The sequence below is a fragment of the Puma concolor genome, chromosome B3, assembly GCF_028749965.1.
Source record: "Puma concolor isolate L17-30 chromosome B3, mPumCon1.1.hap2, whole genome shotgun sequence".
NCBI classification, from domain to species: domain Eukaryota; kingdom Metazoa; phylum Chordata; class Mammalia; order Carnivora; family Felidae; genus Puma; species Puma concolor.
Window position 1 is genome coordinate 97,028,974 of NC_141672.1, and position 25,815 is coordinate 97,054,788.

Here is a 25,815-nt window from a genome sequence, read left to right on the forward strand (position 1 = left end):
TCCTTTCAGGCCCCAATCAATCCTTTTCACGTTCTTTGCAAATTCCCTCAGTACAGCAAGAAATGTATGTGCTTGGGCCACGTTATTCTGGTTCCTAACAGAACTGTCTCCACATGCTGTATGTTGGCTTTTATCAAAGATCACTGGGCAAAGCAGCCACGATGAAATTTGCTGTAAAAATGCTATTGTGGAGATTGTGAGATAAAGTTCCACATGAAATAGTATTTTTATATTTCATGACTGGGAACAAAAAAATAGGTACTAGGAAAATCTTTAAATCTTCCCTGAGCACATCAGCCTCACCATGCTCAACGAGACCAAAGAGCCGATGACAACATTTGCTTTTTGTCCTGCCAGCCAGAAAGCCCCCATGGGCTAGAAACAGTGTTCTAGCTACTCTGTCCACAGTTTACTATTTTTTTTCCTTTGGGTCTTGATTTTTTACCTGAATTCATGTATTATTATTTTGTTGCTTGTGTTTTCATTGTAAAGCCACCTCACATCCTTATGGGCCTTGCTATGGCAGTGGCTTAATAAATACCTGAATGAATGAATCCCTGTCAAATGCATGTGCTATTCAGAGCAACCTGCTCTAAAGGAATTACTTCCTGGATGTCCACTTTTGATTGGTGAAAGGAAAAAGCACTGAGCACCCATGGGGACAGAAGTTGCCTCTCCTCTGAACAGTTGTTACTGGACCCAGAGTCACGTGTCTTGCTTATGACCATCTTCACTCATGGAGAACCCACAGAAGGAATGACAACTGCTTAGTCAAGACTCTAATGAAACATTCAGGTTTATGTGTTCATAAAGTATTCATACTTTAAATAGGGTTGAATCCTACCTCAGAGACCTACAGGGCTTCTTCTTGGAGCTCGTGAAATAAACAGAACCCTTTCCTTTCTCAATGAAAAGAAAAAGATCCACAAAGGCTAGTCTTTGGGAATATTCCTTCTTCTTTTTTTTAATGTTTATTTATTTACTTTGAGGGAGAGGGGGAAGGAGGGGCAGAGAGAGAGGGAGAGAGAATCCCAGGTAGGTTCTGTGCCATCAGTGTTGAGCCCGACATGGGGCTCAATCTTACAACCATGAGATTATGACCTCAACTGAAATCAAGAGTCAGATGTTCAACCGACTGAGCCACCCAGGTATCCCAGGAATACTCATTCTTATCTGAAAATCTCAACCTGGTATCATGGGAATTTGCCAGCTTGGTTTGAGGGGATGTCCAATTCCAAGTTTCATTAATGCTGAAAAGGTTTAATGGATGTCTCGTTTACTTCTTGGCTTAAGATACTATCAACACGATCTCAGGCTTTCATGTCACACACAGGTATCAAATCCCTGTACACATTATAAAAAATCCTAAATATCTACACTATTTTATGTGTTTTCTAATCATGTGACGGCATTAATTCAAACAGTAGCTCAGGGTTTGTGTTTCCTCAACTAAGAGATCAGTAAAGGTGGACACACCTCAAAAGTGATTACCATGTCCTCAGCCTGCTGGTCCGGCTGCTCCCAAAACAAACCTCTGCTAATCTAGACAGCGATACCTACCAAAGCCTGGGGACCGGTCCTCCTCAGTTCCAGCACTATGCCTTTGCCTGCCTCATTTCTCCTGCCTGGAATGTTCTTCTGCCTTTTTAAATCACTCAATGCACAGCTCTCAGGCTTAACTTTTCTGTCCTCAGTAATCTCTCTTCTCTGCAGCACTCATTTGTGACTTAATCAGACTTGCCTTGAATTGTTATCTGGCTATTTTGAGTTTCTAGAGGGCAGGGATCAAACTGCTCTTTCCTTTCTTTCCTGTGTCCTCCACCAGGCAGTGCTATTCACAGAGGTGATGGTCAGTAAACACTGGCTGAGTGTATGATAAGCACCCAGGGCCAGGATTTAAAATCTACAATTACTAGTTGCTAGTCTTTTTTTTTTTTTTTAATATTTTTAATGTTTATTTTTGAGAGAGAGAGACACACAGACAGAGTGCAGGAAGGGGCATAGAGAGAGGCAGACACAGAATCCAAAGCAGACTCCAGGCTCTGAGCTGTCAGCACAGAGCCCGATGTGGGGCTCGAACCCACAAACCGTGAGATCATGACCTGAGCTGAAGTCAGACGCTCAACCAACTGAGCCACTCAGGCGCCCCGACTGGTTGCTAGTCTTTAACCACTCAAGGCCCTGGGCCTGAGTGTCAAGCTAGCCTGGTGCAGAGTGGTGGGTGGAGGGGCCACCACCTGACCGCAGACATCCCCAAAGTTCCAAGAGTCCTCTTGCACAACCCACTCCTCCCCCCACCCCCGGCCCCACCAGGTAGTGCAGCTCACGGGAAGGGGGCAGCAATGTGTGGCTCTAGACATTAAAAGCATCCTTTCCAGCTGCCTCTCGGTGTAACTGATGAATCATGGGTTTTACCTGATCTGCATCCCTTTTCTGCAGGAGCACATGTCCTTGCGCAGGAAGAGGCTGTTCAGGGTGACCGCCCCGATCAAGAAGAAGACCTGCTTCACAGCCTGCCTCACCAGCTCAGGGTCCAGGCCGTTCTGGCACATGGTGCTGTAGAAGTAGCTCAGCTGCTGCAGGACAGAGGTCATGGTGTAGGCGTCCGTGTCATCTATGCTAGATGACCGCTTCCGGAAGCCCGTGGGCTTCAGGCCGGAGATGCCTTGCAGGCTCTCATACTCCAGCATGCCCGGCACTGCAGAGGAAAACACAGGCATTTCTTGCACATGCGGTGGGGACCACCAGAGAACATTTCCCACTGCTCTCTCGGGTCTGTTCCAGGACCCGGGACATTTTCTGCAAGAGTTAGCCGTGGATGCAGCTGTGATGGGGAAAGCAAGAGAATCAAGGAGTGGGGAGCACGGGGTGTAGGAGGTGGGCGGAGCACATGGCTGTGTACAACAGGGCGGCAGCTCCTCTTGCAGGCTTGGACTCCCTCTTCTTTCAGCTTCACAGGAAAGGGAGCGGGTCGACACAACTCATGGTCTGTACCATTTCAAGCCTGAAGTAATTAAATTTCAGAAAGTTGAAGAAAGTATACAAGAATCTGAGTGGGACTTTAAGATTTCAAAAGTGGTAATGACCTAGGAGTAGCTACACATGGAGTAGCAGGTCTCCCTGGTCTTTCCCTTTGGGGTGAATCACCCTTCCAGGCAGGAAATTACAAACCATGTACTTTTTAGAGAAGTAATCATTTCAAGCAATAGAAAAGAATTAAAAATGAGACATTTACATGGTTACATTTTTCTGGTTTTAAAATTATGTTCTTTGAAATCACTAGATCTCACCAACCATGAGATCATGACCTGAGCCAAGATCAAGAGTGGGATGCTTAACCAATTGAGACATCTAGGCACGCCCTACAGGATTTGTTTTTTTTTTTTTTAATTTTTTTTTTCAACGTTTATTTATTTTTGGGACAGAGAGACAGAGCATGAACGAGGGAGGGGCAGAGAGAGAGGGAGACACAGAATCGGAAACAGGCTCCAGGCTCTGAGCCATCAGCCCAGAACCCGACGCGGGGCTCGAACTCACGGACCGCGAGATCGTGACCTGGCTGAAGTTGGACGCTTAACCGACTGCGCCACCCAGGCGCCCCGGATTTGTTTTTTTAAGGTTTCAATGTTACCATAAATATTTTTTGGCCATCAATTCTTTTCTTACCTATTATTGGTTGAATGTTATTTTCCATTACAACAATGAACCGATGATATATTCGTATTGCCACATCGCTAAGAATCTGTCTGTATTCTGAAAGGTCAAAATTGTTCAAGCAGTTCTTATTCTGATGTGGACTATTAAGCTTCATGAATTCCTGAAAGTAATTTGAGCATATAAATACATATAAATATTGGAATGCTATAGGCATGTATGAAATTAAAATACTCTCTAATGGCATTATAATCAGCTCCTATACTTCAAAACTTAATGTCTTATTTGTATCAAATGAGCTCTACACGTGTGTGGTAGCCCTTATTTTCTATAACTGTCACTGTACTCACCCTACAAATATGTGCCTCCAGCACCAACAGAACACAGTGGAAAATAACCTCCATGGAAGCTCATAAAAAAAAACAAAACAAAACTGCAAAGCACCCAAGGAAACAAAGAGGTTTAAGGGGTCAGTAATACAATACATGAGATTCATGACTTAATGATTATAGAGCATAGATCAATGTGAAATATTTTAAGATGTGTGAAATGGACTAAATATTTGTGATGTTCCCAGATTCCTATGTTGGAGCCTTCACTTCTAGTATGCTTGTATTTGGAGATGGGGCCTGTAAAAAAGTAATTCAGATCAAATGAGGTCATAAGTGTGAGGCCCTCGTCTGATGAGATTAGTGTGCCTTTAATAAAAGACACTAGAAAGTTCAGTCTTTCTCTCTCTGCGCCCACACACCAAGGGAAGTCTGTGTGAGGGTATAACGAGAATACAGCCATCCACAAGCCAGAAAGAGAGCACTCACCAGGTACCAGCCATGCTGGCACCCTGGTCTCAGACTTCAGGTTTCTAGAACTGTGAGAAAATAAATTTCTGTGGTTTAAAAGCCTTCTAGTCTGTGGTATTTTGTCATAACAGCCCACCAGCCTAATACAGTATGTTCAATATGTTCAAAGAAATAAAGGAAAAAGAAAGCATTAAGACAAGAAGAGGATATAATGGTAACAGGCACAGGTGAAAAAGAACCATAGAAATAGAAATGAATATATAGCAACTGAAAAAAAAAAACACGTAGAACAGATAGAGCAAAGAACATTGTATATGTGGCTGATGGGGGCAAAGAAAAGGTAAAAAAGTAAATGGTGTTGCATAATATCCTCTTCCATTAATGTCTCACACATGCTTGTTTGTCTTAGATGGGCTGGTCTGTTCCCCCTGCTCCTTTTGGTATTCCTTTTAGTCAGAGGTTGAGTTTTCTCTACTTGTTTCTCCTTTTGTTCTGTAATACTAGTAGAATTACTTTTGTATTTTACTCTTCCTTCATTGGGACAATTTGCTATCCACATGGAAAAAGATATGAGGTCATTATCTCAACATCATGCGATAAATAATCACACCAATTCTGGATAGGTAAAAACATAATTGTGAGCTCCAATTTGAATTACAGAAATACAGAAGAAAGGAGGAGAATAAATTCACAATCTCAGGGCAGGGAAGAATTTCTTGACCGAGACACTAAAACACACCATAAAAGGATAGGATTGATACACCAAAATTCAGAAATTATGTATGATAGACTCCATAAAGAAACATATAAGACAAGCCATGGTTTATCCATGATAAAGATCTACAAATCAGTAAAAAAAAAAAAAAAAAAAAAAAAATCACCTCTAAACAAAATGGAGAACTGATGTCATAGGTAATTTGAAAAGAAACCTAAATGACCAGTGAGCACATGAAATGATTCTTGACCTCATTAGTGATCAAGTAAGTGCAATTTAAGTTGACAAGGTATCATTTTATACCTATGAGGTTGGTAAATAATTAAAATGTCTGTCAATATCAAGTGTTGGGGAAGGTATGACACTGGAAACTTCATACACTGCACGGGTGTGTGCAGGGACAAATGGTAGAAACATTGGGAGAGCAGTAAAACCCTAAAAGCCACTTTGTTATTTCAGGTCAATGAAATTTTGCTCTTTGAGTATTTGAAGGTGGAGAATGCCTTTATGATGTTAGCCCCTTGGGGGCAGAGTTGGAATGGCAAAAGATGTACAGATTATGGAGGAAGATGAGAATCCTGCAGATCCTCTCTGAAGAAACAGCCATGTTGATATAAAGGTTGTATTTTAGAGTTAGAATACTAAAATCTTCAGAATTTCACAACCAGAATCAAACTTAAAAATCATCTAATCTACTTCATTGATTTAAAACTCAAGGAAAATGGAGGCTTATTATCATGCCCAAGGTCCAGGCCTTTTTCTAGAAGTCTCTGGCTGTGAATCCTGTCCAACCAGTAATGTGAAGCTGGCCTCCTGGCTGAGGAGGAAGGTAGGAACCATTTGGAGCAGAGGCTGCCCCAGGAAGTGGGGACATGCCCAATCCCTGTGGTGGGCTCTGCCTCATAAGGAAGTTCTAGACCAGCAGTCAGCACGAACACAGAGCAGGCGAGTGCCCCTACCTCTTCACCACTGTACTGCTTTAGGCAGTTGAGGAAATGACATGTATTGGAAAGCCAAAAAGATAGCATCTCAAAGTCTTCTAAATGTTCCTAAAAAAAAAAAGAAAGAAAGACAAAGTTGGATTTGGTCACTACTGGTACCTTTGAGCCAAGAACAGATGTATCTCACCTGTTTACTTAGCTTGTTGGCTTTTGATCAAAATGAATTCTTCTTTTATTCACCCAAGATTTTATTAAATTTATATACTGTAATGATAGGCTTTTATGTTTATTTAGCAGGTTATGGTTTGCAAAGTATTTCTGTATAGGTCACTTAGTATGAAACTTGATACAGGCACTGCAGGAGTGCCTGATAAAGGTAAGACTGGGGTCTTGCTTTCTGGAGTTCTCATTCTGACTGGGAAGAATGTTGCATATAACATAATGTATGCAGGACACAATTAAATAGGGGGCTGAGCACCTGTAGGGTGGACATAGATGATGCCACAAAAGCTCAGAGGATGGAAAGATGCTGATGAAAGAGGGCAGCTGAGAAAGCCTCCTGAGAAGGGGAGAGAATGCTGCCTTGAAGGAAAGGGGTGGAGGGACCAGAGCTCAGAAGGGAGGACTCTCTTGGGAAGAACAGCCCCGCTTGTGGGGCAGCAAGAAGAGGAAGAAAGAAGGTAGAGGTGTGGTGGTCAGAGAGGTAAGAGGAAAACTGGGACAGTCCTGGGATTTGAAGGACAAAGTAGGATGGTTTCAAAGAGGTGGTCTGAAAGCTTCAGTCCCTTAGAGGAGGATAAAAATTAAGGAGAAGCCCCTGGATTTAGCAAGAGGAATTACTGGTGATCTTTTTGTGCAGTGACAGAGATGAAGCCAGATTGCAGGAACTAACCTGCTAATGTAAGCACCTTGGTGAATGGAGAGGCACAGAGATGCGGGGGCGCAGGGCCAAGTGAGGGCTGCTTTAATGCGCTGTGTGCTGGAGCTGGGGAGGGGCAGTCCTGGACACCAGCAGAGGCAGAGGCAGGGAGCCACTGGGGAAGCTGACCGGGAAAATGCTGGTGAGGAAGGATTTCTATTCCTCATGCCATGCATCTTCTAGTTTCTAAATATTTAAAGATTCCAGAGTGGCAAGAGGAGGCAAGTACCGTGTACCCATGGCCTGGGACACAATGCACGTCTGTCCTAAGGAAACCCAATTTATGAAATTATGGACAGGGAAAACATCAACTTATGGGGGTCTCTTCCCAGAACACCCTGGTGGCTCTTGTGAATATAGTGACTAGAAAGCACGCAAAGCACCAGACAAATGTTAATTTTCTATTCTAACTCCTGATGAATAATGAATCCTCATGGCCGGACATCTCATACCCTGAAGGGGTAGAAGTGCTGGGGGTGTTGGCTACCCGGCTGTAGTCTTGAAGGTAAGGTTTTGAGGTCTGTTGGCACATCTTTATCCTTGGGGATCCCTAACCTAACTTGTCTTTTCCAAACAGCTTGACTTCTTTCACAGAGTGGGCCTCTGACTAATTTAAGGAATCGCGTGATTCACTGAAGACTAGAGGTGAAGAATGGGCCAGGGATGAACCCTTAAGGTGTTCTTAAAGTAACTAAAATACCAAAGGCCAATGTCAAAGGCAGTTCCTACCTTAACCACCTGCTTGATGCCACTAATGGTGCTGTTCATGAGGGACTTGAGCATGTTGGCGTCGTTTAGAGAGTCTGCGTAGCGCACACACATGAACAGGATGTGAGCGGGCAGCCCTGGGATCATGTTCACCACCACACCACGAGGCTTCAAGTCTGGAACAGAAAGAGTCAATGAGGACTACAGCTGATCGATAGCCAGCTCTCCCCATAAGGAGCCTCTGACTATGGGACAAGGGTTATTTGCTTTTCTGTACTTGATACAATGCCTGAATGCACAGGCCCATCTTTTCTCTTTGAGGAATTCAGTCTGGTTCTTTTCCTGGCAAAAATATACAGGTACCGGGGCGCCTGGGTGGCGCAGTCGGTTAAGCGTCCGGCTTCAGCCAGGTCACGATCTCGCGGTCTGTGAGTTCGAGCCCCGCGTCAGGCTCTGGGCTGATGGCTCAGAGCCTGGAGCCTGTTTCCGATTCTATGTCTCCCTCTCTCTCTACCCCTCCCCCATTCATGCTCTGTCTCTCTCTGTCCCAAAAATAAATAAACGTTGAAAAAAAAAATTTAAAAAAAAAAATAAATAAATAAAAAAAATATATATACAGGTACCGCCTGTTCCTCTTACTTCCCATTTGCAAAGGACTTTCTCTCTTTTTTTTTTTTTTTTAAAAAGGCTGAATTTTAGATAGAATTTGTACTTCTTCCTGGCATGGAGACCCTGGATTTCAGCCCTCCAATGTAAGGGAAAAACCCCATGCCCATGCACCCGACTCCAGCCTGTGTGATGAGGATGGGATACGATCTCAGTGATCACATACATCTTCCCTGAATCAGGAAAACAGACACACTATAGTCCTGCAGAGGCGGGCCTCGCTGACCTTGAGAAGAAGAGAATGGCAGGAGGAGACATTGGGGATAAAGGGAAGAGAGAAACTTTATAGAATAAACTCAGGTAAGCAAACAAAGACCTCCCCATGGCTGCATTAAGACAGAGGAATGAAGAGGCCCCACGGCTGTGCACAAGTGAGGCTAGAAAGGAAAGGGTACAGGTGGCTCATGTGCTCTGGTGGGGGAGTCACCTAGAAGAAGAGGAAGTTAGGCTACACATCAGCTTTCTGCTTTATCTTGAGACCAGCTTATAAAAGGCAGCTTTTCTCTTTCCCACTGGAAAACCATGTGATTTTCAGGTGAGGACAGTTTAGTAAGATTGGTTCTAAGACCACCAACACTTGAGCATGCACATTGGAACATTCCTGTAACTGAAATGTGTTTGGGAAGCTCCCATCACATTGCCTGCAAATAAAATTCTCAGCAGAAGTCGAATGGGACATGGAACCACAGTTACTTCTGCCATTGCTCCTGTGCTGAGACACAAAGATGAGAGGATGTGTCTTCTATCTGGATCCTATGATTAGACTTTGGAAGGGGTGAGGGCAGTACTTCTTAACTGAGGGCAATTCTGGCTCCCAAGGGACATTTGGCAATGTCTGGAGATGTTTCTTATTGTCATGACTAGGGGTTGTTACTGGTTTCTAGAGAGTAGAAGTCAAGGATGCTACTTAATATCCTACAATACACAGCCCCCACACAACAACCAATTATCTGGTCACCAGTGCCGAGGTTAGGAGACTCTGGGCTAGGAGAAGCAGCAGTGGAGGAAGAGAAATGACTACTCCCACCCATGATGGTAGCAATGACTGACAGAGCAAACATTCAGACTTCCAGGTCTCACTACCGAGAATGAGGTTTTGAATGAGCTTGTCCTCATCTTCTGTCTTGTATTCCAGCATTCCAAGATACTCCTTGGGTCTTGAGGACAAGTGCACATCATTGCCTATAGGCAGAGGCAAACAATCAGCTAAATTCACAGAAACAACTCCCACAGGCTTTATAATGAGACTGCTCTCTTTCCACCCCATTCTGGCTGGCTTGCACACAAATGCCTGCGGCTTTCAGATAAATGGAAACTTGATTAATCCCAAAGAATTCCTCTGGTAGTGATTCTTATCTGCAACTATATCAATGAGTATAGCTGTCGCTGAAAAGGCAGAATGATCCTTGAAGGGCTCCTCATGAGTGCCTGGTATGAATCCAGCACAGTGCGGATAAGAAAGCAAGCCAAGATGTTGCTTCTGTCTTCAAGATGCTGATGTCACAGTCAAGGAAACAAGATTCATGAAACAGTAGGTGAGCAAAGTACCAAACTGCATGATCCTAAGGGGGCTGTATTAGCTTCCTATGTGCTGTAACAAGTTACCACAAACTTAGTGGTTTGACATACCACAAATTTTCCTATCTTACAGTGCTGGAGGTCAGAAGACTGAAATGGATCTTACATGTTGGACTACAATCAAAGTATCAGCAGAGCTAAGTTCTGGAAGCTCTAGTGGAGAATCCGCTTCTTGCCTTTTACAGCTTCTAGAGGCTGCCCACATCCCCTGGATTGTAGCCTCTGCTTCCTCTGACCTCTGCGTCCATCACCATGTCTGTCTGTCTGTCTCTTTGCTTCTGTTGTCACATCACCTTGTTTCACTCTGGCATTCCTGCCCCTCTCTTATGAGGTCTCTTGTGATTATACTGGGTCCACCTAGATTAATCCAAGGTAATCTCCCCATCTCAAGATCCTCAATTTAATCACATTGGCAAAAATCCCTTTTGTTGTGTAAATAACACACCCACAGGTTCTGAGGACTGTGATGTGGACATCTTTGGGTGAGCCAGAGTCTGCCTTCTGGTCACCAAAGATTCATGTCCATTCTGAGAGGAGATGTAATGCAGAAGCAGAGGTCAGAAAGATTTTTTTTAATGTAATTTATTGTCAAACTGGCTAACATAGAGTATGTACAGTGCGCTCTTGGTTTTGGGGGTAGATTCCCGTGGTTCATCACTTACATATAACACCCAGTCTCATCCCAACAAGTACCCTCCTCAATGCCCATCACCCCTTTTTCCCTCCCCTTCACCCCCCATCAACCCTCAGTTTGTTCTCTGTATTTAAGAGTCTCTTGTGGTTTGCCTCCCTGTTTGTAACTTATTTTTCCTTCTCTTTCCCCATGGTCTTCTGTTAAGTTTCTCAAGTTCCACATATGAGTGAAAACATATGATATCTGTCTTTCTCTGACTGACTTATTTCACTTAGCATCATTCCTTCCATTTCCATCCATGTTGCTGCAAATGGCATGATTTCATTCTTTCTCATTGCCAAATAGCATTCCATTGTATATATAAACCACATCTTCTTTATCCATTCATCAGTTGACGGATATTTAGGCTCTTTTCATAATTTGGCTATTGTTGAAAGCACTGCTATAAACACTGGGATACATGTGCCCCTATGAATCAGCAAGAGAAAGATTTTGAAGATGCTATGCTGCTGAATTTGAAGATGGAGGAAGGGACCCATAAGCCAAGAAATGTGGGTGGCCTCTAGAAGCTGGAGAGGCAAGGGACAGGATTCTCCACTAAAGCCTCCAGAAGGAACTCAGCTCTGCTAACATGTTGATTTTAACTCTGTGAAAAACATTTTGGACTTCTGACCTCCAGGACCGTAAGATAATAAATTTGTGTTCTACTAAGTCACTAACTTTTGCTGATTTGTTACAGCAGCTACAGGAAATTCACACAGGGGCCATGAGAATGTACACAGAAGTGGGTTGGAACTGTTAAAAAATGAAGGAGGTAGCACACCTGTTGGGCCAAGAAAGGTGACTAGGGTCTGGTGGGTGAAAAAGAAGGTGATGCAAGTACTGTTAACAAAACTTTCTTACTACTGCACGAAACTTTCTCCTGTTAATTTAATAAATTAGGTCTGTTCCCTTGGAAACTAATAAGGGTAGAACGCCAACTGTTTTAGTAAGCAATGCTGTTTATGATAAGAATGATACTGCAACCTGTTAAGCTTTCGGATGACCGTGTCCCTGCTGATGACTTGAAGGCAGCTCAGGGCCAGAACCACATAGCTAAACTGCTCCATCATTCTTGACTCTTGAAACGGTGTGTTGCTAAGTGTTTGTTGTTTTAAGTTGCTAAATTTGGGGATAGTTTGTTATATGACAATGGATAACTAACAGGAAGGGAAGCTGATGTATTCCACTTAGACACATTGAGTTGGAGGAGGTAATAGAAAGGCAAAGGAGGTAGTCTTGGAGACAAAAAGGGACCAGGACTCAAGAAAAAAACTGAGGAGTGGGAGGTGGAGTTTGGAAGTCCTTATGTTGAGATGGCAGTTCATTCACTCATTCCAAAAACAGGGACACAATGGGAGCTTTGAGAAGGCAGACCTGATTTATCATTATTGACGGAGAAATCCTCATGTTGCTGTTGGGCATTTTGAGTTTGAGGTGAGAGTTGAATAAAGAATAATAAAGGAGCTCTTCAAAAGTGTGAATACAGTAAAAGGAACAGAGAGTTCAAGGTACAGACTTAGTGATCCAGTTTGGGAGGAAGAGGAAGTGATACGAAACAAAAGTCAAGAACATTAGAAGAGAGAAGTCAGAAAAGTTCAGACTCAGAAGCAGGGGAAGGAAAGAAAAGCCTAGGGGCCTTTTCACAGGAGTTCATGAGGACATTCAAAATGTGAAGTTCATATTCAGGACTACTGTCTGGCTTCTTAGCTCTCTACTTCTTTCTTCTAATAGAAATGGAGATATTAATCCTCTGTAACTGGGAGAGGACGAGAATTTCAAAGAGGTTACGTTTGAAACTTGATTACAGTTTCATTTTTAAAAGGGGAGAGTTAATAGCAGAAGAGGTTAAAAGTATTCATTACAGGGTGTCCCTTGCAATTACATGAGTGCATCTGGAATTATCTGAGGGCTGGTGAGCTATCCTCGGCCCAAAGGATCTTTCCATTAGTCCATCACCGAGCCCCCAACCTCACCAGCTGACAATCATTCCTTTGAGTTTTAAAGACTTTGGACCACATCAGGAATCAAACGGTGCCTGTGGACCTTAGCTGACAGTTCCAAAAAGTAGGAAAGGGAATATTATTTTTCCTACCCTTTTCAATCGTCTTGCTTAGAGTTTTAACTTGATCTTGGAGCTTTTTAATCACTCTGTCCTTCATGTCTAACTCCTCTTCAAGATCCTACAGAAATCAAAAGAAACAAGGACATGAGCTTAGAAGCATCTTAATCTATTTTTTGGTAACAGTTTTATTGAACAATAATTCACATACCATATAATTCATTCAAAAAGTGTACACCAAATGGTTTTCTAAAGTCAGCTGTACAAACATCACCATTATCGATTTCTAGAACATTTTTATCACACCAAAAAGAAACCTGTAACTTTCAGCAGTCATCCTCTTGTTCCCCTATTCCCTTCTAGTCCTTGGTAATCACTAATCTGCTTTATGATTCTATATTATTTGCTTCTTGTGGACACTTAATATAAATGGAATCATATAATATGTGGCCTTTTGTGTCTGGCTTCTTTCACTTAGCATGTTTTTGAGGCTCATCCATGTTGTACTATGTGTCAGTATTTCATTCCTTTTTGTGGCTGAAAAACACCCTATTGTATGCATATGCCATATTTATCTTGATCTATTTTTTCTTAATAAAGTAGTGCCCCTTGTAGATAATTTAGAAATATGAATGTGTGAAAATAGGTTCTCTGGATATCAGAGTCTGGAGGCAGAGAAACTTCAGAGGTTTGGGTCCTGGCTTTGTGTTTCCTTCCTAATAATGGAGTGGCCTTGCTCATGCTGAATTTGGCTCAAAAACCAGCAGGGTCCTGGATGCCTACAAATATGTCTTAGAAAGGGCAAAATGTTGGGGCGCCTGGGTGGCTCTGTCGGTTAAGCGTCCGACTTCGGCTCAGGTCACGATCTCGCGGTATGTGAGTTCGAGCCCCGCGTCGGGCTCTGTGCTGACTGCCCAGAGCCTGGAGCCTGTTTCAGATTCTGTGTCTCCCTCTCTCTCTGACCCTCCCCCGTTCATGCTCTGTCTCTCTCTGTCTCAAAAATAAATAAACGTTAAAAAAAAAATTTAAAAAAAAAGGGGCAAAATGTTTAGGCTCTTCCTAAATCCCAAAGGTTTTGGCCCAGAAAAGATTCAGGCTTCTCAGATCCAGCAGTACCCACCATACAATCACTATAGCCATGTGCCCTCTGGGGACTCTGAGGGCCAATGGAAACTGTGCTGTTTCTACTCTGTGGCTACCTCTCCCTTCCAACAGTTCTCCCGGTGAACAAGGATTTTGTTCAGAGTGTTCATCATAGTGTTATTACTTGTAGCCAAAAAATCCAATGTCCAACAATAGTGGGTAGAATAAATTGTTGTGTATCCTATGACTTAGGTATTAAAATGACAGCTTGCATATATTATCAATGACAATGGGAAAGTATCTTCAATATAGTGTGAGAAAAAATATAGAATTTAAAACTTTATATGCAGTATGACCCCAATTTTATAAAATGTGTATTACCATGGTAGAAAAAAGAAGAAAGGAATAAAATAAATCAAAATGTGAACAGTGGTTTCCTCCAGGCTCTCATTGACTGGTGACTTTTTTTATTATTAGATGAATTTTAGGATGGGCTGAGATAGGAGGGAAGGAACTGTACCCACACCCCTACTTGTAAGAACAGATAAAGTTCTTAATGTGTTTCTCCAGAGACACAGAACCGAGACCCCAGGGACACACAGAGGCACTGCTGTGGAAGTCAGGACAGCCACCCACACGTGCTCAGTAGGAAGCTGCTTCTCTACAGTCTGAATACAGGCTATTCACTGAGAAAGTTCTATCTCCCTCAAAAAAAGTTGGACATCATCTAGGTGCCCCTGACTGGAACTTGTTACTTTCTATTAAATGTTAAACTCTTTGGATTTCTTTAGATATAATTCTTCATCAAAGTTAAATCCTGATATTGCAAAATAAGATTTTACCCCCTCATGGTTTTCTGTGAGATAATGGGGGGTCCTTATGGTACTGGCACAAAATAGGCACATAGATCAATATGACAGAATAGGAAACTCAGAAATGAACCCACAAGTATATGGGCAATTAATCTTTGACAAAGCAGGAAAGAATAACCAGAGGACAGTCACTTTAAGAAATGGTCTTGGTGGGGCACCTGGGTGGCGCAGTCGGTTAAGCGTCCGACTTCAGCCAGGTCACGATCTCGCGGTCCGTGAGTTCGAGCCCCGCGTCAGGCTCTGGGCTGATGGCTCGGAGCCTGGAGCCTGTTTCCGATTCTGTGTCTCCCTCTCTCTCTGCCCCTCCCCTGTTCATGCTCTGTCTCTCTCTGTCCCAAAGATAAATAAATGTTGAAAAAAAAAAATTAAAAAAAAAAAAAAAGAAATGGTCTTGGAAAAGATGGACAGTAACATGCAAAAGAATGACATAGAACTACTTTCTTATAACATACACAAAAATAAGCTCCAAATGGATGAATACCTAAATATGAGACAGGAAACCATCAAAATACTAGGAGAACAAAGGCAGTAGCCTCTTTGACATCGGCCATAGCAACTTCTTTATAGTTAGGTCTCCTGGGGCCAGGGAAAAAAACAAAAACAAACTATTGGGACATCATCAAGATAAAAATCTTCTGCAAAGTGAAGGAAACAATCAACAAAACTAAAAGGCAATCTACAGAAAGGGAGATGACATTTGCAAATGACATATCTGAGAAAGGGTTAGTATCCAAAATCTATAAAGAACTTATAGAACTCAACACCCAAAAAACAAATAACCCAGTTAAAAAATGGGCAGAAGACATGAACAGACATTTTTCCAAAGAAGACATCCAGATGGCTAACAGACACCTGAAAACATGCTTAACATCACTCATCACCTGGGAAATAAAAATCACAACTACAATAAGCTATTACTTTATTCCTATCAGAATGGCTAAAACCAACAACACAGGAAACCGCAGGTGTTGGTGAAGATGTGAATATAGGGGAACCCCCTTACATTGGGGGTCAGTGTAATAAGTCAGTCAGAAAAAGACAAATACCATATGATTTCACTCATATGCAAACTGGTGCAGCCACTCTGAAAAACAGTACGGAGTTTCCTTAAAAAGTTAGAACTAGAACTACCCTACAATTCAGCAATTGCACTATTAAGTATTCACCCAAAGGATACAAAAATACTGATTCAGAGTATTTAATGCTGTTGTAATATTTGATAATACTGCTATAAACAATGCACCCCAATGTTTATAGCAGCATTATCAACAATAGCCAAATTATGGAAATAGCCAAAGTGTCCATTGGCTGATGAATGGATAAACAAGATGTGGTATACACGCACAGACACACACACACACAGACACACACACACACACACACACACACACGCATGCATGCACACAATGGAATACTACTCAGCGATGAAAAAGAATGAAATCTTGCCATTTGCAATGATGTGGCTGGAACTAGAGAGTATTATGTTAAGTGAAATAAGTCAGTCAGAGAAAGATGAATACAATATGATTTCATTCCTGTGTGGAATTTAAGAAACAAAACAGATGAACATAGGGGGTAAAAAAGAGGCAAACCAGAAAACAGACTTTTAACTATGGAGAACAAACTGAGGGTTGCTGGAGGTGAGGTGGGTAGGGGGATGGGTTAAATGGGTTATGGGTATTAAGGAGGGCATTTGTTGTGATGAGGACTGGATGTTGTATGTAAATGATGAATCATTAGATTCTACACCTGAAACCAATGTTATTCTGTATGTTAACTAACTGGAATTTAAATAAAAACTTTGGGGGAAAAAAAAGAAATGGCGGGTCCTGACAATAGGATGCAGAGCCTGGGATGCAGCCTGTCCAGGGTGCTGACCACTGCCCAGGGAGTCCTCCGCTGGTCACAGACTTGGGAGGCTCAAAGGCCAGGAAGCGGCCCGAGCAGTCTGACTCCCAGGAAAGTGGCCCATGGGCCATGATGGTGCTTCTCAGGCTTGTGGGTTTCACACACCAATAAAATTTCAAAAGAATTGCTGGGGACTGACTTAGAGTAGCTGAATTTCTTTCTGACAAGGGCATTTAAAATGTCATGAAGATTTTAACAATTTAAGGTGTCTGTCATCTACCATCATGATCATTTCACAGAAGAACATTTTGACTTGAAAAACTGTAGGAAGGGCACACCTGCAAAGCAAGGAGGGCCCCTCACTGTGGAAAGTCTTGCTTAGGGAATTTCCCACATCAGCCTGTCATTCTCGGTGTGTTCTGGACCAGAACGGTTGAGACAGGTGCCATCTGTAGGACAGTGCTCATGTCTCCTCTCATCCTCCCTTTACTTTATCGGACACTTTGCTTGTGTGGCCCGTGCTAAGCCCCCAAGGCTCAGCAGCAGGCTGTAACCTCAGAGACCACCTGTCTCCCGAGAGCAGGAAACACACTGCTCTCACGGTGGCTGTTCATTGCATGCGTTAGGTGACATGTTCCCCCCTCCCCCCTTCAGTGACATCTGCACACAGTCATTTATCAAGTTGGGAAACTTCTCACCCTGTTTTCCATAGTGAGCCGAGATGCTTCCTGTCGGAAACTACTCTTGACTTCACTTTCACTTTCAAATTGCTTCTTCAAGAGCTCGCTGGCCTGCTGCATTTCTTGAATCTTACTGATCAGCTTCTCTTTCTCTTTGGTGTGTATTTCATTTTGGGCCTCTAAGGTCCTGACAAAGGGATAAAGGAAATTGTGTAACAGTTTGACTGTCATGGAGAAGTCACTCATTGTTATAGCAAAAACTGATTATTTCCAAAGGCAGAAAAATACTTCGGCCAATTTATGTATAAGGTGAATAGTACTCGAGTAGAAATGCCCTCGAAGTGGGGATGGGGGGGGGTGGGGGCAAAGATCAGGGCTGGCTGTGTATAAAATTGTCTATGACTGCCCTGGCTCCTTAACCTGATGGAGATTCTTGCCTCCACTCCGCCAGGGGCTGCTGAGGGCTCCCACGAGGCATCCATACCCACTCATGCCCTTAAGACAGAAAGCCCGATGATTATCTCCTTCGTGAAAGGCCTGGGGACCAGACTCTCAAAAAGCCAGGGATCAGAGAGAAGCAGCAGTCCATCAAGAGTTCCAAGACAGTGTCTCCCCACTTTCCTACTCTTTGGGGCCCTCATTTCATCCCTCTCCTACCAATGAAGTCACATGACTAAAAATGTTCTCTAGGACATATTGTGTCCATGTATTGCCCTGAGAATCAAGTATGTCAGTGAGCTGGCAGCAAAAATTTTCCTCACGAGGCTCCACCAGAGCGCCAGGCCCTCTGCTGGTCAGAATGCAAATTTGGGGCGATTAACAGTGAAGATTCTCTGTCAGCACAGATTTCAAGTCTTATTCTAAATGGTTTTGCTATAAGAAAATCTCTTCTCTCACACACAATCTTATTTCATCAGTTTTTTAAACAGATTATCTGTGTGTGTGGCATGACATTCTAACAGTATGAAAGAGTATGTGGTGAGAAGTAAGTCCTCTTCCCTCCCCTGTGTGCCAGCCATCCAGTTACCCTCCCTGGAAGCAGGCGATGTTTTGGTTCTTGTATGTTTTCCCAGGGTGTGTGTGTGTGTGTGTGTGTGTGTGTGTGTGTGTGTGTACATATGTGTTTCTTTCCTTCACATTTAAATGGTAATGCATCATATTACCTTAATCAGCACCTTGCTGTTTTGGCTTAATAACATATGTTGGTATCTCCCACAATTTCAGAAAAGAAAAGCATTTACGTGAGCATGAACATCACAAACATACACGTTAACACTTACTTTCTTTGTGTTCCCTCCTCTTCTTGATTGCGGTTCAACTGGTTAGACAATTCTTCCAGTTTTCCTGTAGTGAGAAGACCTGCCATTACTTTGGGGGCTATATGGCACCCTGATTCGGATTTGGTCGTGCTTTCAGTTATCAGGGGTCCTAAGCTGTTTCCTGGTAGAGGTTTTGTTTGGTCTGAACAATGTTTAAAAATTTTTAGGTGTGCCTGGGTGGCTCAGTTAAGCATCCGCCTTTGACTCAGGTCATGATCTCTCAGTTCATAAGTTTGAGCCCCACGTCGGGCTCTGTGCTGACAGCTCAGATCCTGGAGTCTGCTTCAGATTCTGTATTTCCCTCTCTCTCTGTCCCTTCCCCACTCATGCTGTGTCTCTTTCTCCAAAATAAAAAGACAAAAAATTAAAAAGTTTTAAAGCCATTATTCTAAAGTTGTCATATTTCACATAAAAATATGGATTTCTGGCTTTTCTTTAAAAATAGGATCGAGGGCACCTGGGTGGCTCAGTCGGTTAAGCGTCCAACTCCTGGTTCGGGTTCAGGTCATGATCTCACGGTTCCTGAGTTTGAGCCCCACATTGGGTACTGCGCTGACAGTGCAGAGCCTGCGTAGAATTCTCTCTCTCCCTCTCTCTCTCTGCCCCTCCCACATGCTTTCTCTCTCTCTCTCAATAAATTAATTAAAAAATTTTGAGTTAAAAAAGTAAGACTATCAAACAACACTGAGGCCAATTTGCCTACTTGGCAATAATCAATGGAGCTCGGAGGCTGGGGCACCTTACTGCCTCCTCCACTCAGCCCCCTTCTCACATTTGTCACTTGGCTGGGCCCCTGGAGAATCAGAGTCTGAGATCCCTGGGTACAATGACTTTTCTGTCATTTCCAGGACACAGGAAACCATCTTCTAAAAGCACTTCCGTGACAGTTGCAGGTACCTTTCATGCTTTCAGTTTGTTCATTCAGGCGGATTTCCAGATCTTGCTTCTGCTTCTCCAGCTCTGAAATTTGCTGTTTGAAGTCTGGGATCATCTTTAGAGAAGAATCAGAAATATTTGAATATAAAACGCTTTCATCTCTGAACTTTAAAATCTCAGAGCTACTCAGAAGCAAACTGACCCTCTAGGAGTCTAACCCCAAGGAGCGTACATCTAGCATAGTTGTGTGTGAGGGCCAGCTGAGGTGTTAGACTGGTTTGGCATTATGGTTTTATACCTCAGGATCTGTACAGTCACAAGCAATACCAGCATGTTCAGAGGGACTGGTTCTCACATGCTACAACCTTCTTTCCAGGGGGAGAAGGAAGTACACAGTCTGGAGGGCATCACGGGGAGGGGGGAGGGGCTCTGCTGAGATGAGGGCAATGTGAGCAAACAGAGGGCAGCCTTTTTGGCCAAGGCCCAGAGATGCCATCTCCTCATCCAGGAACAGGAAAATCATCTCAAAGAGGTCCCCCCGCGCCCTGTGAATTCCAGGCGGTGCACTGCTCTGTTAGTGGAGGTCTGGAATGGTCCAGTATGTCTCACAGTCCTCTGTCCTTGTCTTCTGTATTTCTTTAAATGTCATTCATTTGGGGCGCCTGGGTGGCGCAGTCGGTTAAGCGTCCGACTTCAGCCAGGTCACGATCTCGCGGTCCGTGAGTTCGAGCCCCGCGTCAGGCTCTGGGCTGATGGCTCAGAGCCTGGAGCCTGTTTCCGATTCTGTGTCTCCCTCTCTCTCTGCCCCTCCCCCGTTCATGCTCTGTCTCTCTCTGTCCCAAAAATAAATAAACGTTGAAAAAAAAAAAAAAAGAAATAAAATGTCATTCACCTCCACCCTCAGTTAGATAAATGGCTTTTCTGTCGTCCAAGTTTGTAAGAACAACTGTGCTTCTGAAGCAAATGAAGAAAACTTGTTTGTGCACGAAGATGTATGTTCCACATTATTCCTCACTAACATTTCATCCAAAGAATAAACAAAGACATGAAGGGCCTTAATCACCGTTCCACATGTTTGCTGTGCCCATGGTCACGTCTCCTCACCTGGGACGCAGCCTTGCAATTTCATAACACTCTCAGGTTAGGCAGGGGAGAAGGAAATGGTAAGAAAGGTGACAAGGTGCAGCCTCTAGAGAGGTGGCTTGAGAAACCCCAGGAAAGTGTGGTATCGTGGAAGGCGGCAGAACAAAAGCAGGCATGAAGAAGGAGTGATGATGTCACCAGATGTTGCTGAGAGACAAGATGAGGGTGAAAAAGAAGGTGGCTGTGGGGTAAATGGGGGATGAGTTGAGAAATCAGTTAGGTGGCCACTGAGAAGTCTGGCCAGCTCCCCCCAAAAAATGGGGTGGTGACTGCAGGTGATGTGGGGTTAAGAAAGGGATGTTCTTTGAGGAGATTCTTATAGCATTTCTCAGTGGCTAGAGGCTTGAGTTGGAAGAAAAGATGAGACAAACTCAGAAGGAAGGAATCCTGGAAGAGAGAAGCCCTTGAAAAAATGAGATAAGAGGCACATCACCTCTGCTCACAGCACAAGCAGAAGGATGGACCTGAACACATGTCCCACTCAAGAGTTACCCTTCTTACCTTAGGGTTTTTTTGTCACTTGCCAAGGGGTTAGGGCTAGACTTAAAATACATAGGTTTAAACACACACACACACACACACACACACACACACACACACACACACACACACACACCAGAATTTGGACCCATTCTATGGTAAACAAACCCCCTCTCACATCAAAGTGCTTTCCAGCCTAGGGTAATTTTATAGATTTATCTTCTTTGTAAAAAATAATTAATTAATTTTAAAAACAAAGTTCTTTTTTTTTTTTTAAGTTTATTTATTTTGAGAGAGAGAGCGAGGATGAGTCAGGGAGGGCCAGAGTGAAAGGGAGAGAGAATCCCAAGCAGACTCTTCACTGTCAGTACAGAGCCTGACATGGGGCTCAACTCAGGAACTGTGAGATCATGACCTGAGCCAAAATCAAGAGTTGGGCCCTTAACTGAATGAACCACACCCCCAGGTACCCCTATAGTTTTATCCTCTGACCCAGTTATTTCACTCCTAGAAAACATAATTCTGATCCATCATTTACTGCCAAGAAACTGAGTTTTATTTCACTAACAAATGACATCTCTAGAATAATGGCCACACCTGGGGCCCACAGATAAGACCATACCATGTTTTCTGATGTCAGCCTGGTAACTTCATGACGGATACTTTCATTGATGTCAGTCTCTTCTCTAAATAATTTCTGCAGGTGGTTGATTTCTTGACTTAGATGCACCACTTTGAAGTTCAAAGCTTCAATCTCCTTTTCATAGCAATCCTTCTGGGACTGGAAATGGCTTTCCAAAACACTGTCAGAGGACGGGTCAACAAATTAACCACTGGTTTTTATTCTGCCATGTTGTTGACTGTGAGTGTGTACATGTGCAGCAGTTATGAAAATTCACAATTAGAGCCATGCTAGGTATATAATTTTACTTATGTACACATAGTTACACGCTATGGAACTGGGTACACAGGATTATAAAATCCTTCTAGTTAGTTAGGAAGCATTATGTGCATTAACATGCAGTTAATAATAAGAAATTATAGACACTATTAAAATTGCATGTTAATAGTTTAAGAATATTTTCTGTATGATGCAACAATATACATTCATTATGCATTTGTCCAGCCTCATAGAATGTACAACACCGACAGTGAACCCTGAAGTAAACTACTGATTTTTGATGATAATGACAGATCAGTTTAACAGACATACCACTCTGGTGGGGGATTCTAATGCTGATTACATGGGGGCAGGGGAAGGGAAATATCAGGGAAATCTCTGTACTTTCTGCTAAATTTTGCTGTGGACCTAAAGTTGTCCTAAAAATAAAGGTTGTATGTAAAAAATTACAGCAAACTCTTTAAATTTAAACACAGTTACATCTCTATAACAACCCTGGCTAACTTATTTGTTATAATCTGTTTTTACTGTACAGGTTATGGGTTTTATTACTTGAAAGTTTATCCTTTAAAAAGATTGTTTTCCATTATTCAACTCATTATTTAATTCTCTAAATATTTCAAGTGATTACTAGATCATCCTACTGTAAGGAATTTCCTTGTGTGTCAAATCTGTGGAATATAAACTTTTGACTTTCCTCTATCTATCATCTCTGAAAATAAAAAAAGAACTCTGAGGGGGAATTTCTCACTGTGTTGCTTTCTTCAGTCCTTCATAAGCAAACCAAAGTTCTCCATCCTCATTTAAATGTTCCAAATCTTCCAAAGAGAGCCTGGAAAATAAGGAAGGGTAAGAAAAATCTATCATCTCTATCATGTGTTCCATGTTCCTAAATATTTGGTAATGCAAAAATGATTACCTGCTTCTTACATCTTCAATGTCATAGCTTTCAAGAAGTTGTTTGGTGATCTCGGACATCTTTTCTGAGAGGAAGAGGCAGAGCTGATATAAATTACATTTTTGAATGTGGTTCCAATTCTCTAGATCTCACACAGAGTCTCCAGCTAACCATACCATCAACTAACTTACTGGCCATTCAACCAAACAACTAACCAACCATCCAACTACGAAGGCAACCAACTATTCAACACACCACATATCCAACCAATCAGCAAACCAACCAGACTTGTGGGCTCAGTGACTCATATTTTTCTTACCTCTCATTTCCCGTTTTTGTGATTGCAAGTGTTTCTCCACATCTATCTTCTGTGTCTGAAGTAGCTCTATCTCCTTTTCAAATTCAGAGATTGTCTGTATCACAGCAGTGACCGTACCAGATGAAGAAAAAAACAGCTATTATGGTTTATGTCAGACAAAGAGAATACCCTTACTGTGTTGTGTATCTACCCAACACATCCTTACCCAGTTAAAATCTTGTTAAATCATCACTGCCTACACAGTATGGTCTTGAAGCATGCTTAACTGCTCAAAATATTGTTACCTATTCCCAGATGTAGTTGGTTGTAGCAACAGAATTAGTTTCCTTACCACATAAAGGGAAGAAATAGCTCCTTACTACAGGGGTGGGCTGCTGTGGGGAGGAAGAGGACCCAAGAGAAGTAAAACCTAAGAGGCTAAATTCCTTTTCACTGGATGGTGAACTCTAGGATGCAGGGATGTGGACAAGCCACTACCCTCATAATTGTGGGTTTGGGCTCCTGCCAGGTTTTAATGTGACACATGGCAGAGCCAGGGGTACCCAAGAGGTTAGGAGTTGGCTGTGGGGGTATGATGAGGGTCCACTGAGAGGCAGCACACGTTGTGGGGAAGAGGCTGTATTTTGCCTTTATTACCTTGTGAGGTCAGCCTGAGAAAGAATCACACGTGTGTGTTTTGTAGCTAGGGGAGACATGCAGAGGGAAATAACCCCTCCTTGATATTTTCTCAGTCTAAGTGTTTAAGGGCTAGAGTTCCAGTTTCTTCAGAGGGTGAGAAGGCGGATCCAACTGACATTTACTGATCACTTTACATACACAACCTAATCCTTACAACAGGTCCATGTGGCGATACAGTAATAGTTTAGACAGAAAGCTGAGGCTCCATAAGGTGAAATGGCACACTCAGGGTCACATGGCAAGCTGATGGGGCCCCAGGACCATCCAATCCCAAAGACCTTCTTTTGGTAACACTTCAATAAATTTTTCAAGTCATATATGATCATAATGTTATTCATTTTCTGTGAAAATCAGACTGTCTCCTTAATATATCACATCGAGAGTTTGGAACACAGTTTTAGCTACCAAAGCGGAAGTGCGTGACAAATAGTGATGCCTCACTCCAAGAGCAGCCATAGGACTTCCCAAGATGCAGACTAGCCAGATGACACGACTCCCACAGATTGACATGTCTTATGTGAGCTCCATTCTTATGGAGCAGGCAGAGCGATACGTGATCCTCTCTGATCCCACAGTCCAAAATCCTCCTTTTAAACAATAGGAAACTGGGGTCCAGAAAATACAGACAGTTCTGCCAGGAAGTCAAGAGAAGACTGTGATTCCTAAAGCTCTTCAAAACCATGCATGGCTATTCCGTGACAGTTACAGAGAATATTTGCATAATCTTAACAATATTCTACTAACATGCATTTCACTTATTTCATGGAAGCTTAAAAGCTTTCTAAACTTACACTGAAATGTTTTGCATTGAAGAACACAGAGACATGCAGTTTTGTGTTTTCTGGTAGGGAAGGAATTCAGTTACGCCTTGACTGTGCAAACATGGATCATTGCTTTTGTGGATTTTCTGATAACAATTTAAAATATATGATGCTGATAATAAGGTAGTTTAATTTTAATACAGGTATTTATAGAAATACAACAATGGGATGGGTTGTATAATATGGGTTCACATCAACTTTTAATTTAATTTGAACATATTCTCTAGGTCAACATATTTGAATAGCTTCATATAATTACAAAATAGTTAGAAAGCTGAGTTTTAAAATAGGAAAACCAATTATTGGTAAGTTAAAGGCAGCTTGGGGGTACATCCTCGGAAGAACTGAAGGGATCAGGGTCCTTTTGACTTTGGTCGTTATACAGATGCTGTTGGATGTCTGATCCTGTGGGAGTCTGAAACTGCTCCCTCTGTGCAGGTCAGATAACTTAGCCCAAGAGCTCATCTGGCAGTGAGAAGCCCCTTCTACCTTTGCCTGCTTGCTCAGTTGGGCCACCTCCCCCTTTAAGGCATCGGAGGTGACACGTTCTTCCTCCAGTTGGTGCTGCAGGTGCATTTTCTCATCCTTGAGAGCTTGAATGTCTTTTTTCAAAGAGCAGATCTGCTTCTCATAGTCTTGTGTTTTCCGTTCGAAACTTTTTTCAAGAAGTCTAGGTGCAAAAGAAAAAAATAATTAACTCAGAATTTCTCTAAATTTCTTGAACCTGAATTAGAACAATACATCATTTTGAAAATAGTAAGAGGAGACTTGGAAAGGAGACAAGTTAATTAGGATCTACTGTGACAGTTCCAATAGACAATGGCCTTATTTTTACCTGTTTCCTGTCCCCTTAGGTTAGGGAAGTTTCTTATACCTTCTGATCTGATAAATGTGGCTCTACTATGGTCACACGCAAGAAACACAGGGTCGGGAGGCTGAACTAAAAGACTCAGTGGTGGCTGGGATACTGTATTTCTGAATCCATCCTAGTTCTGTGTGGTTCCCTGTGGTCTCTTGGAGGGGTCTCTTCCCTTAGCAGAGACCTTGGCACATTCTGCCAAGTACTAGCCCCTGCCAAGTTCCAAGGATCCTAGAATGGTTTGGCTAGTTCCTAAATAAGTTAATACAGCCATTTAACATGTCAAAGGGGCCAGCCACTCAAACATTCTAAAATAAACTAC

At 42.6% G+C, this 25,815-nt stretch overlaps 1 protein-coding gene across 3 annotated transcripts in view; it reads right to left on the bottom strand.

The window, feature by feature from the left end:
• MYO5C (myosin VC) overlaps window positions 1–25,815 on the bottom strand; it is a 105,447-nt gene that overhangs the window by 13,315 nt on the left and 66,317 nt on the right. For all 3 annotated transcript variants that reach the window (XM_086710698.1, XM_086710699.1, XM_086710700.1), the window contains 14 exons: window positions 25,124–25,304; window positions 23,136–23,229; window positions 22,838–22,901; window positions 22,670–22,750; window positions 21,640–21,820; window positions 19,416–19,509; window positions 18,480–18,543; window positions 17,218–17,386; window positions 12,750–12,837; window positions 9,487–9,585; window positions 7,759–7,913; window positions 6,129–6,218; window positions 3,667–3,817; window positions 2,416–2,698 (listed from right to left, as the gene is read on the bottom strand). In XM_086710698.1, the coding sequence (XP_086566824.1) occupies window positions 2,416–2,698; window positions 3,667–3,817; window positions 6,129–6,218; window positions 7,759–7,913; window positions 9,487–9,585; window positions 12,750–12,837; window positions 17,218–17,386; window positions 18,480–18,543; window positions 19,416–19,509; window positions 21,640–21,820; window positions 22,670–22,750; window positions 22,838–22,901; window positions 23,136–23,229; window positions 25,124–25,304 (1,794 nt within the window). The remainder of the gene's footprint in view (window positions 1–2,415; window positions 2,699–3,666; window positions 3,818–6,128; window positions 6,219–7,758; window positions 7,914–9,486; window positions 9,586–12,749; window positions 12,838–17,217; window positions 17,387–18,479; window positions 18,544–19,415; window positions 19,510–21,639; window positions 21,821–22,669; window positions 22,751–22,837; window positions 22,902–23,135; window positions 23,230–25,123; window positions 25,305–25,815) is intronic.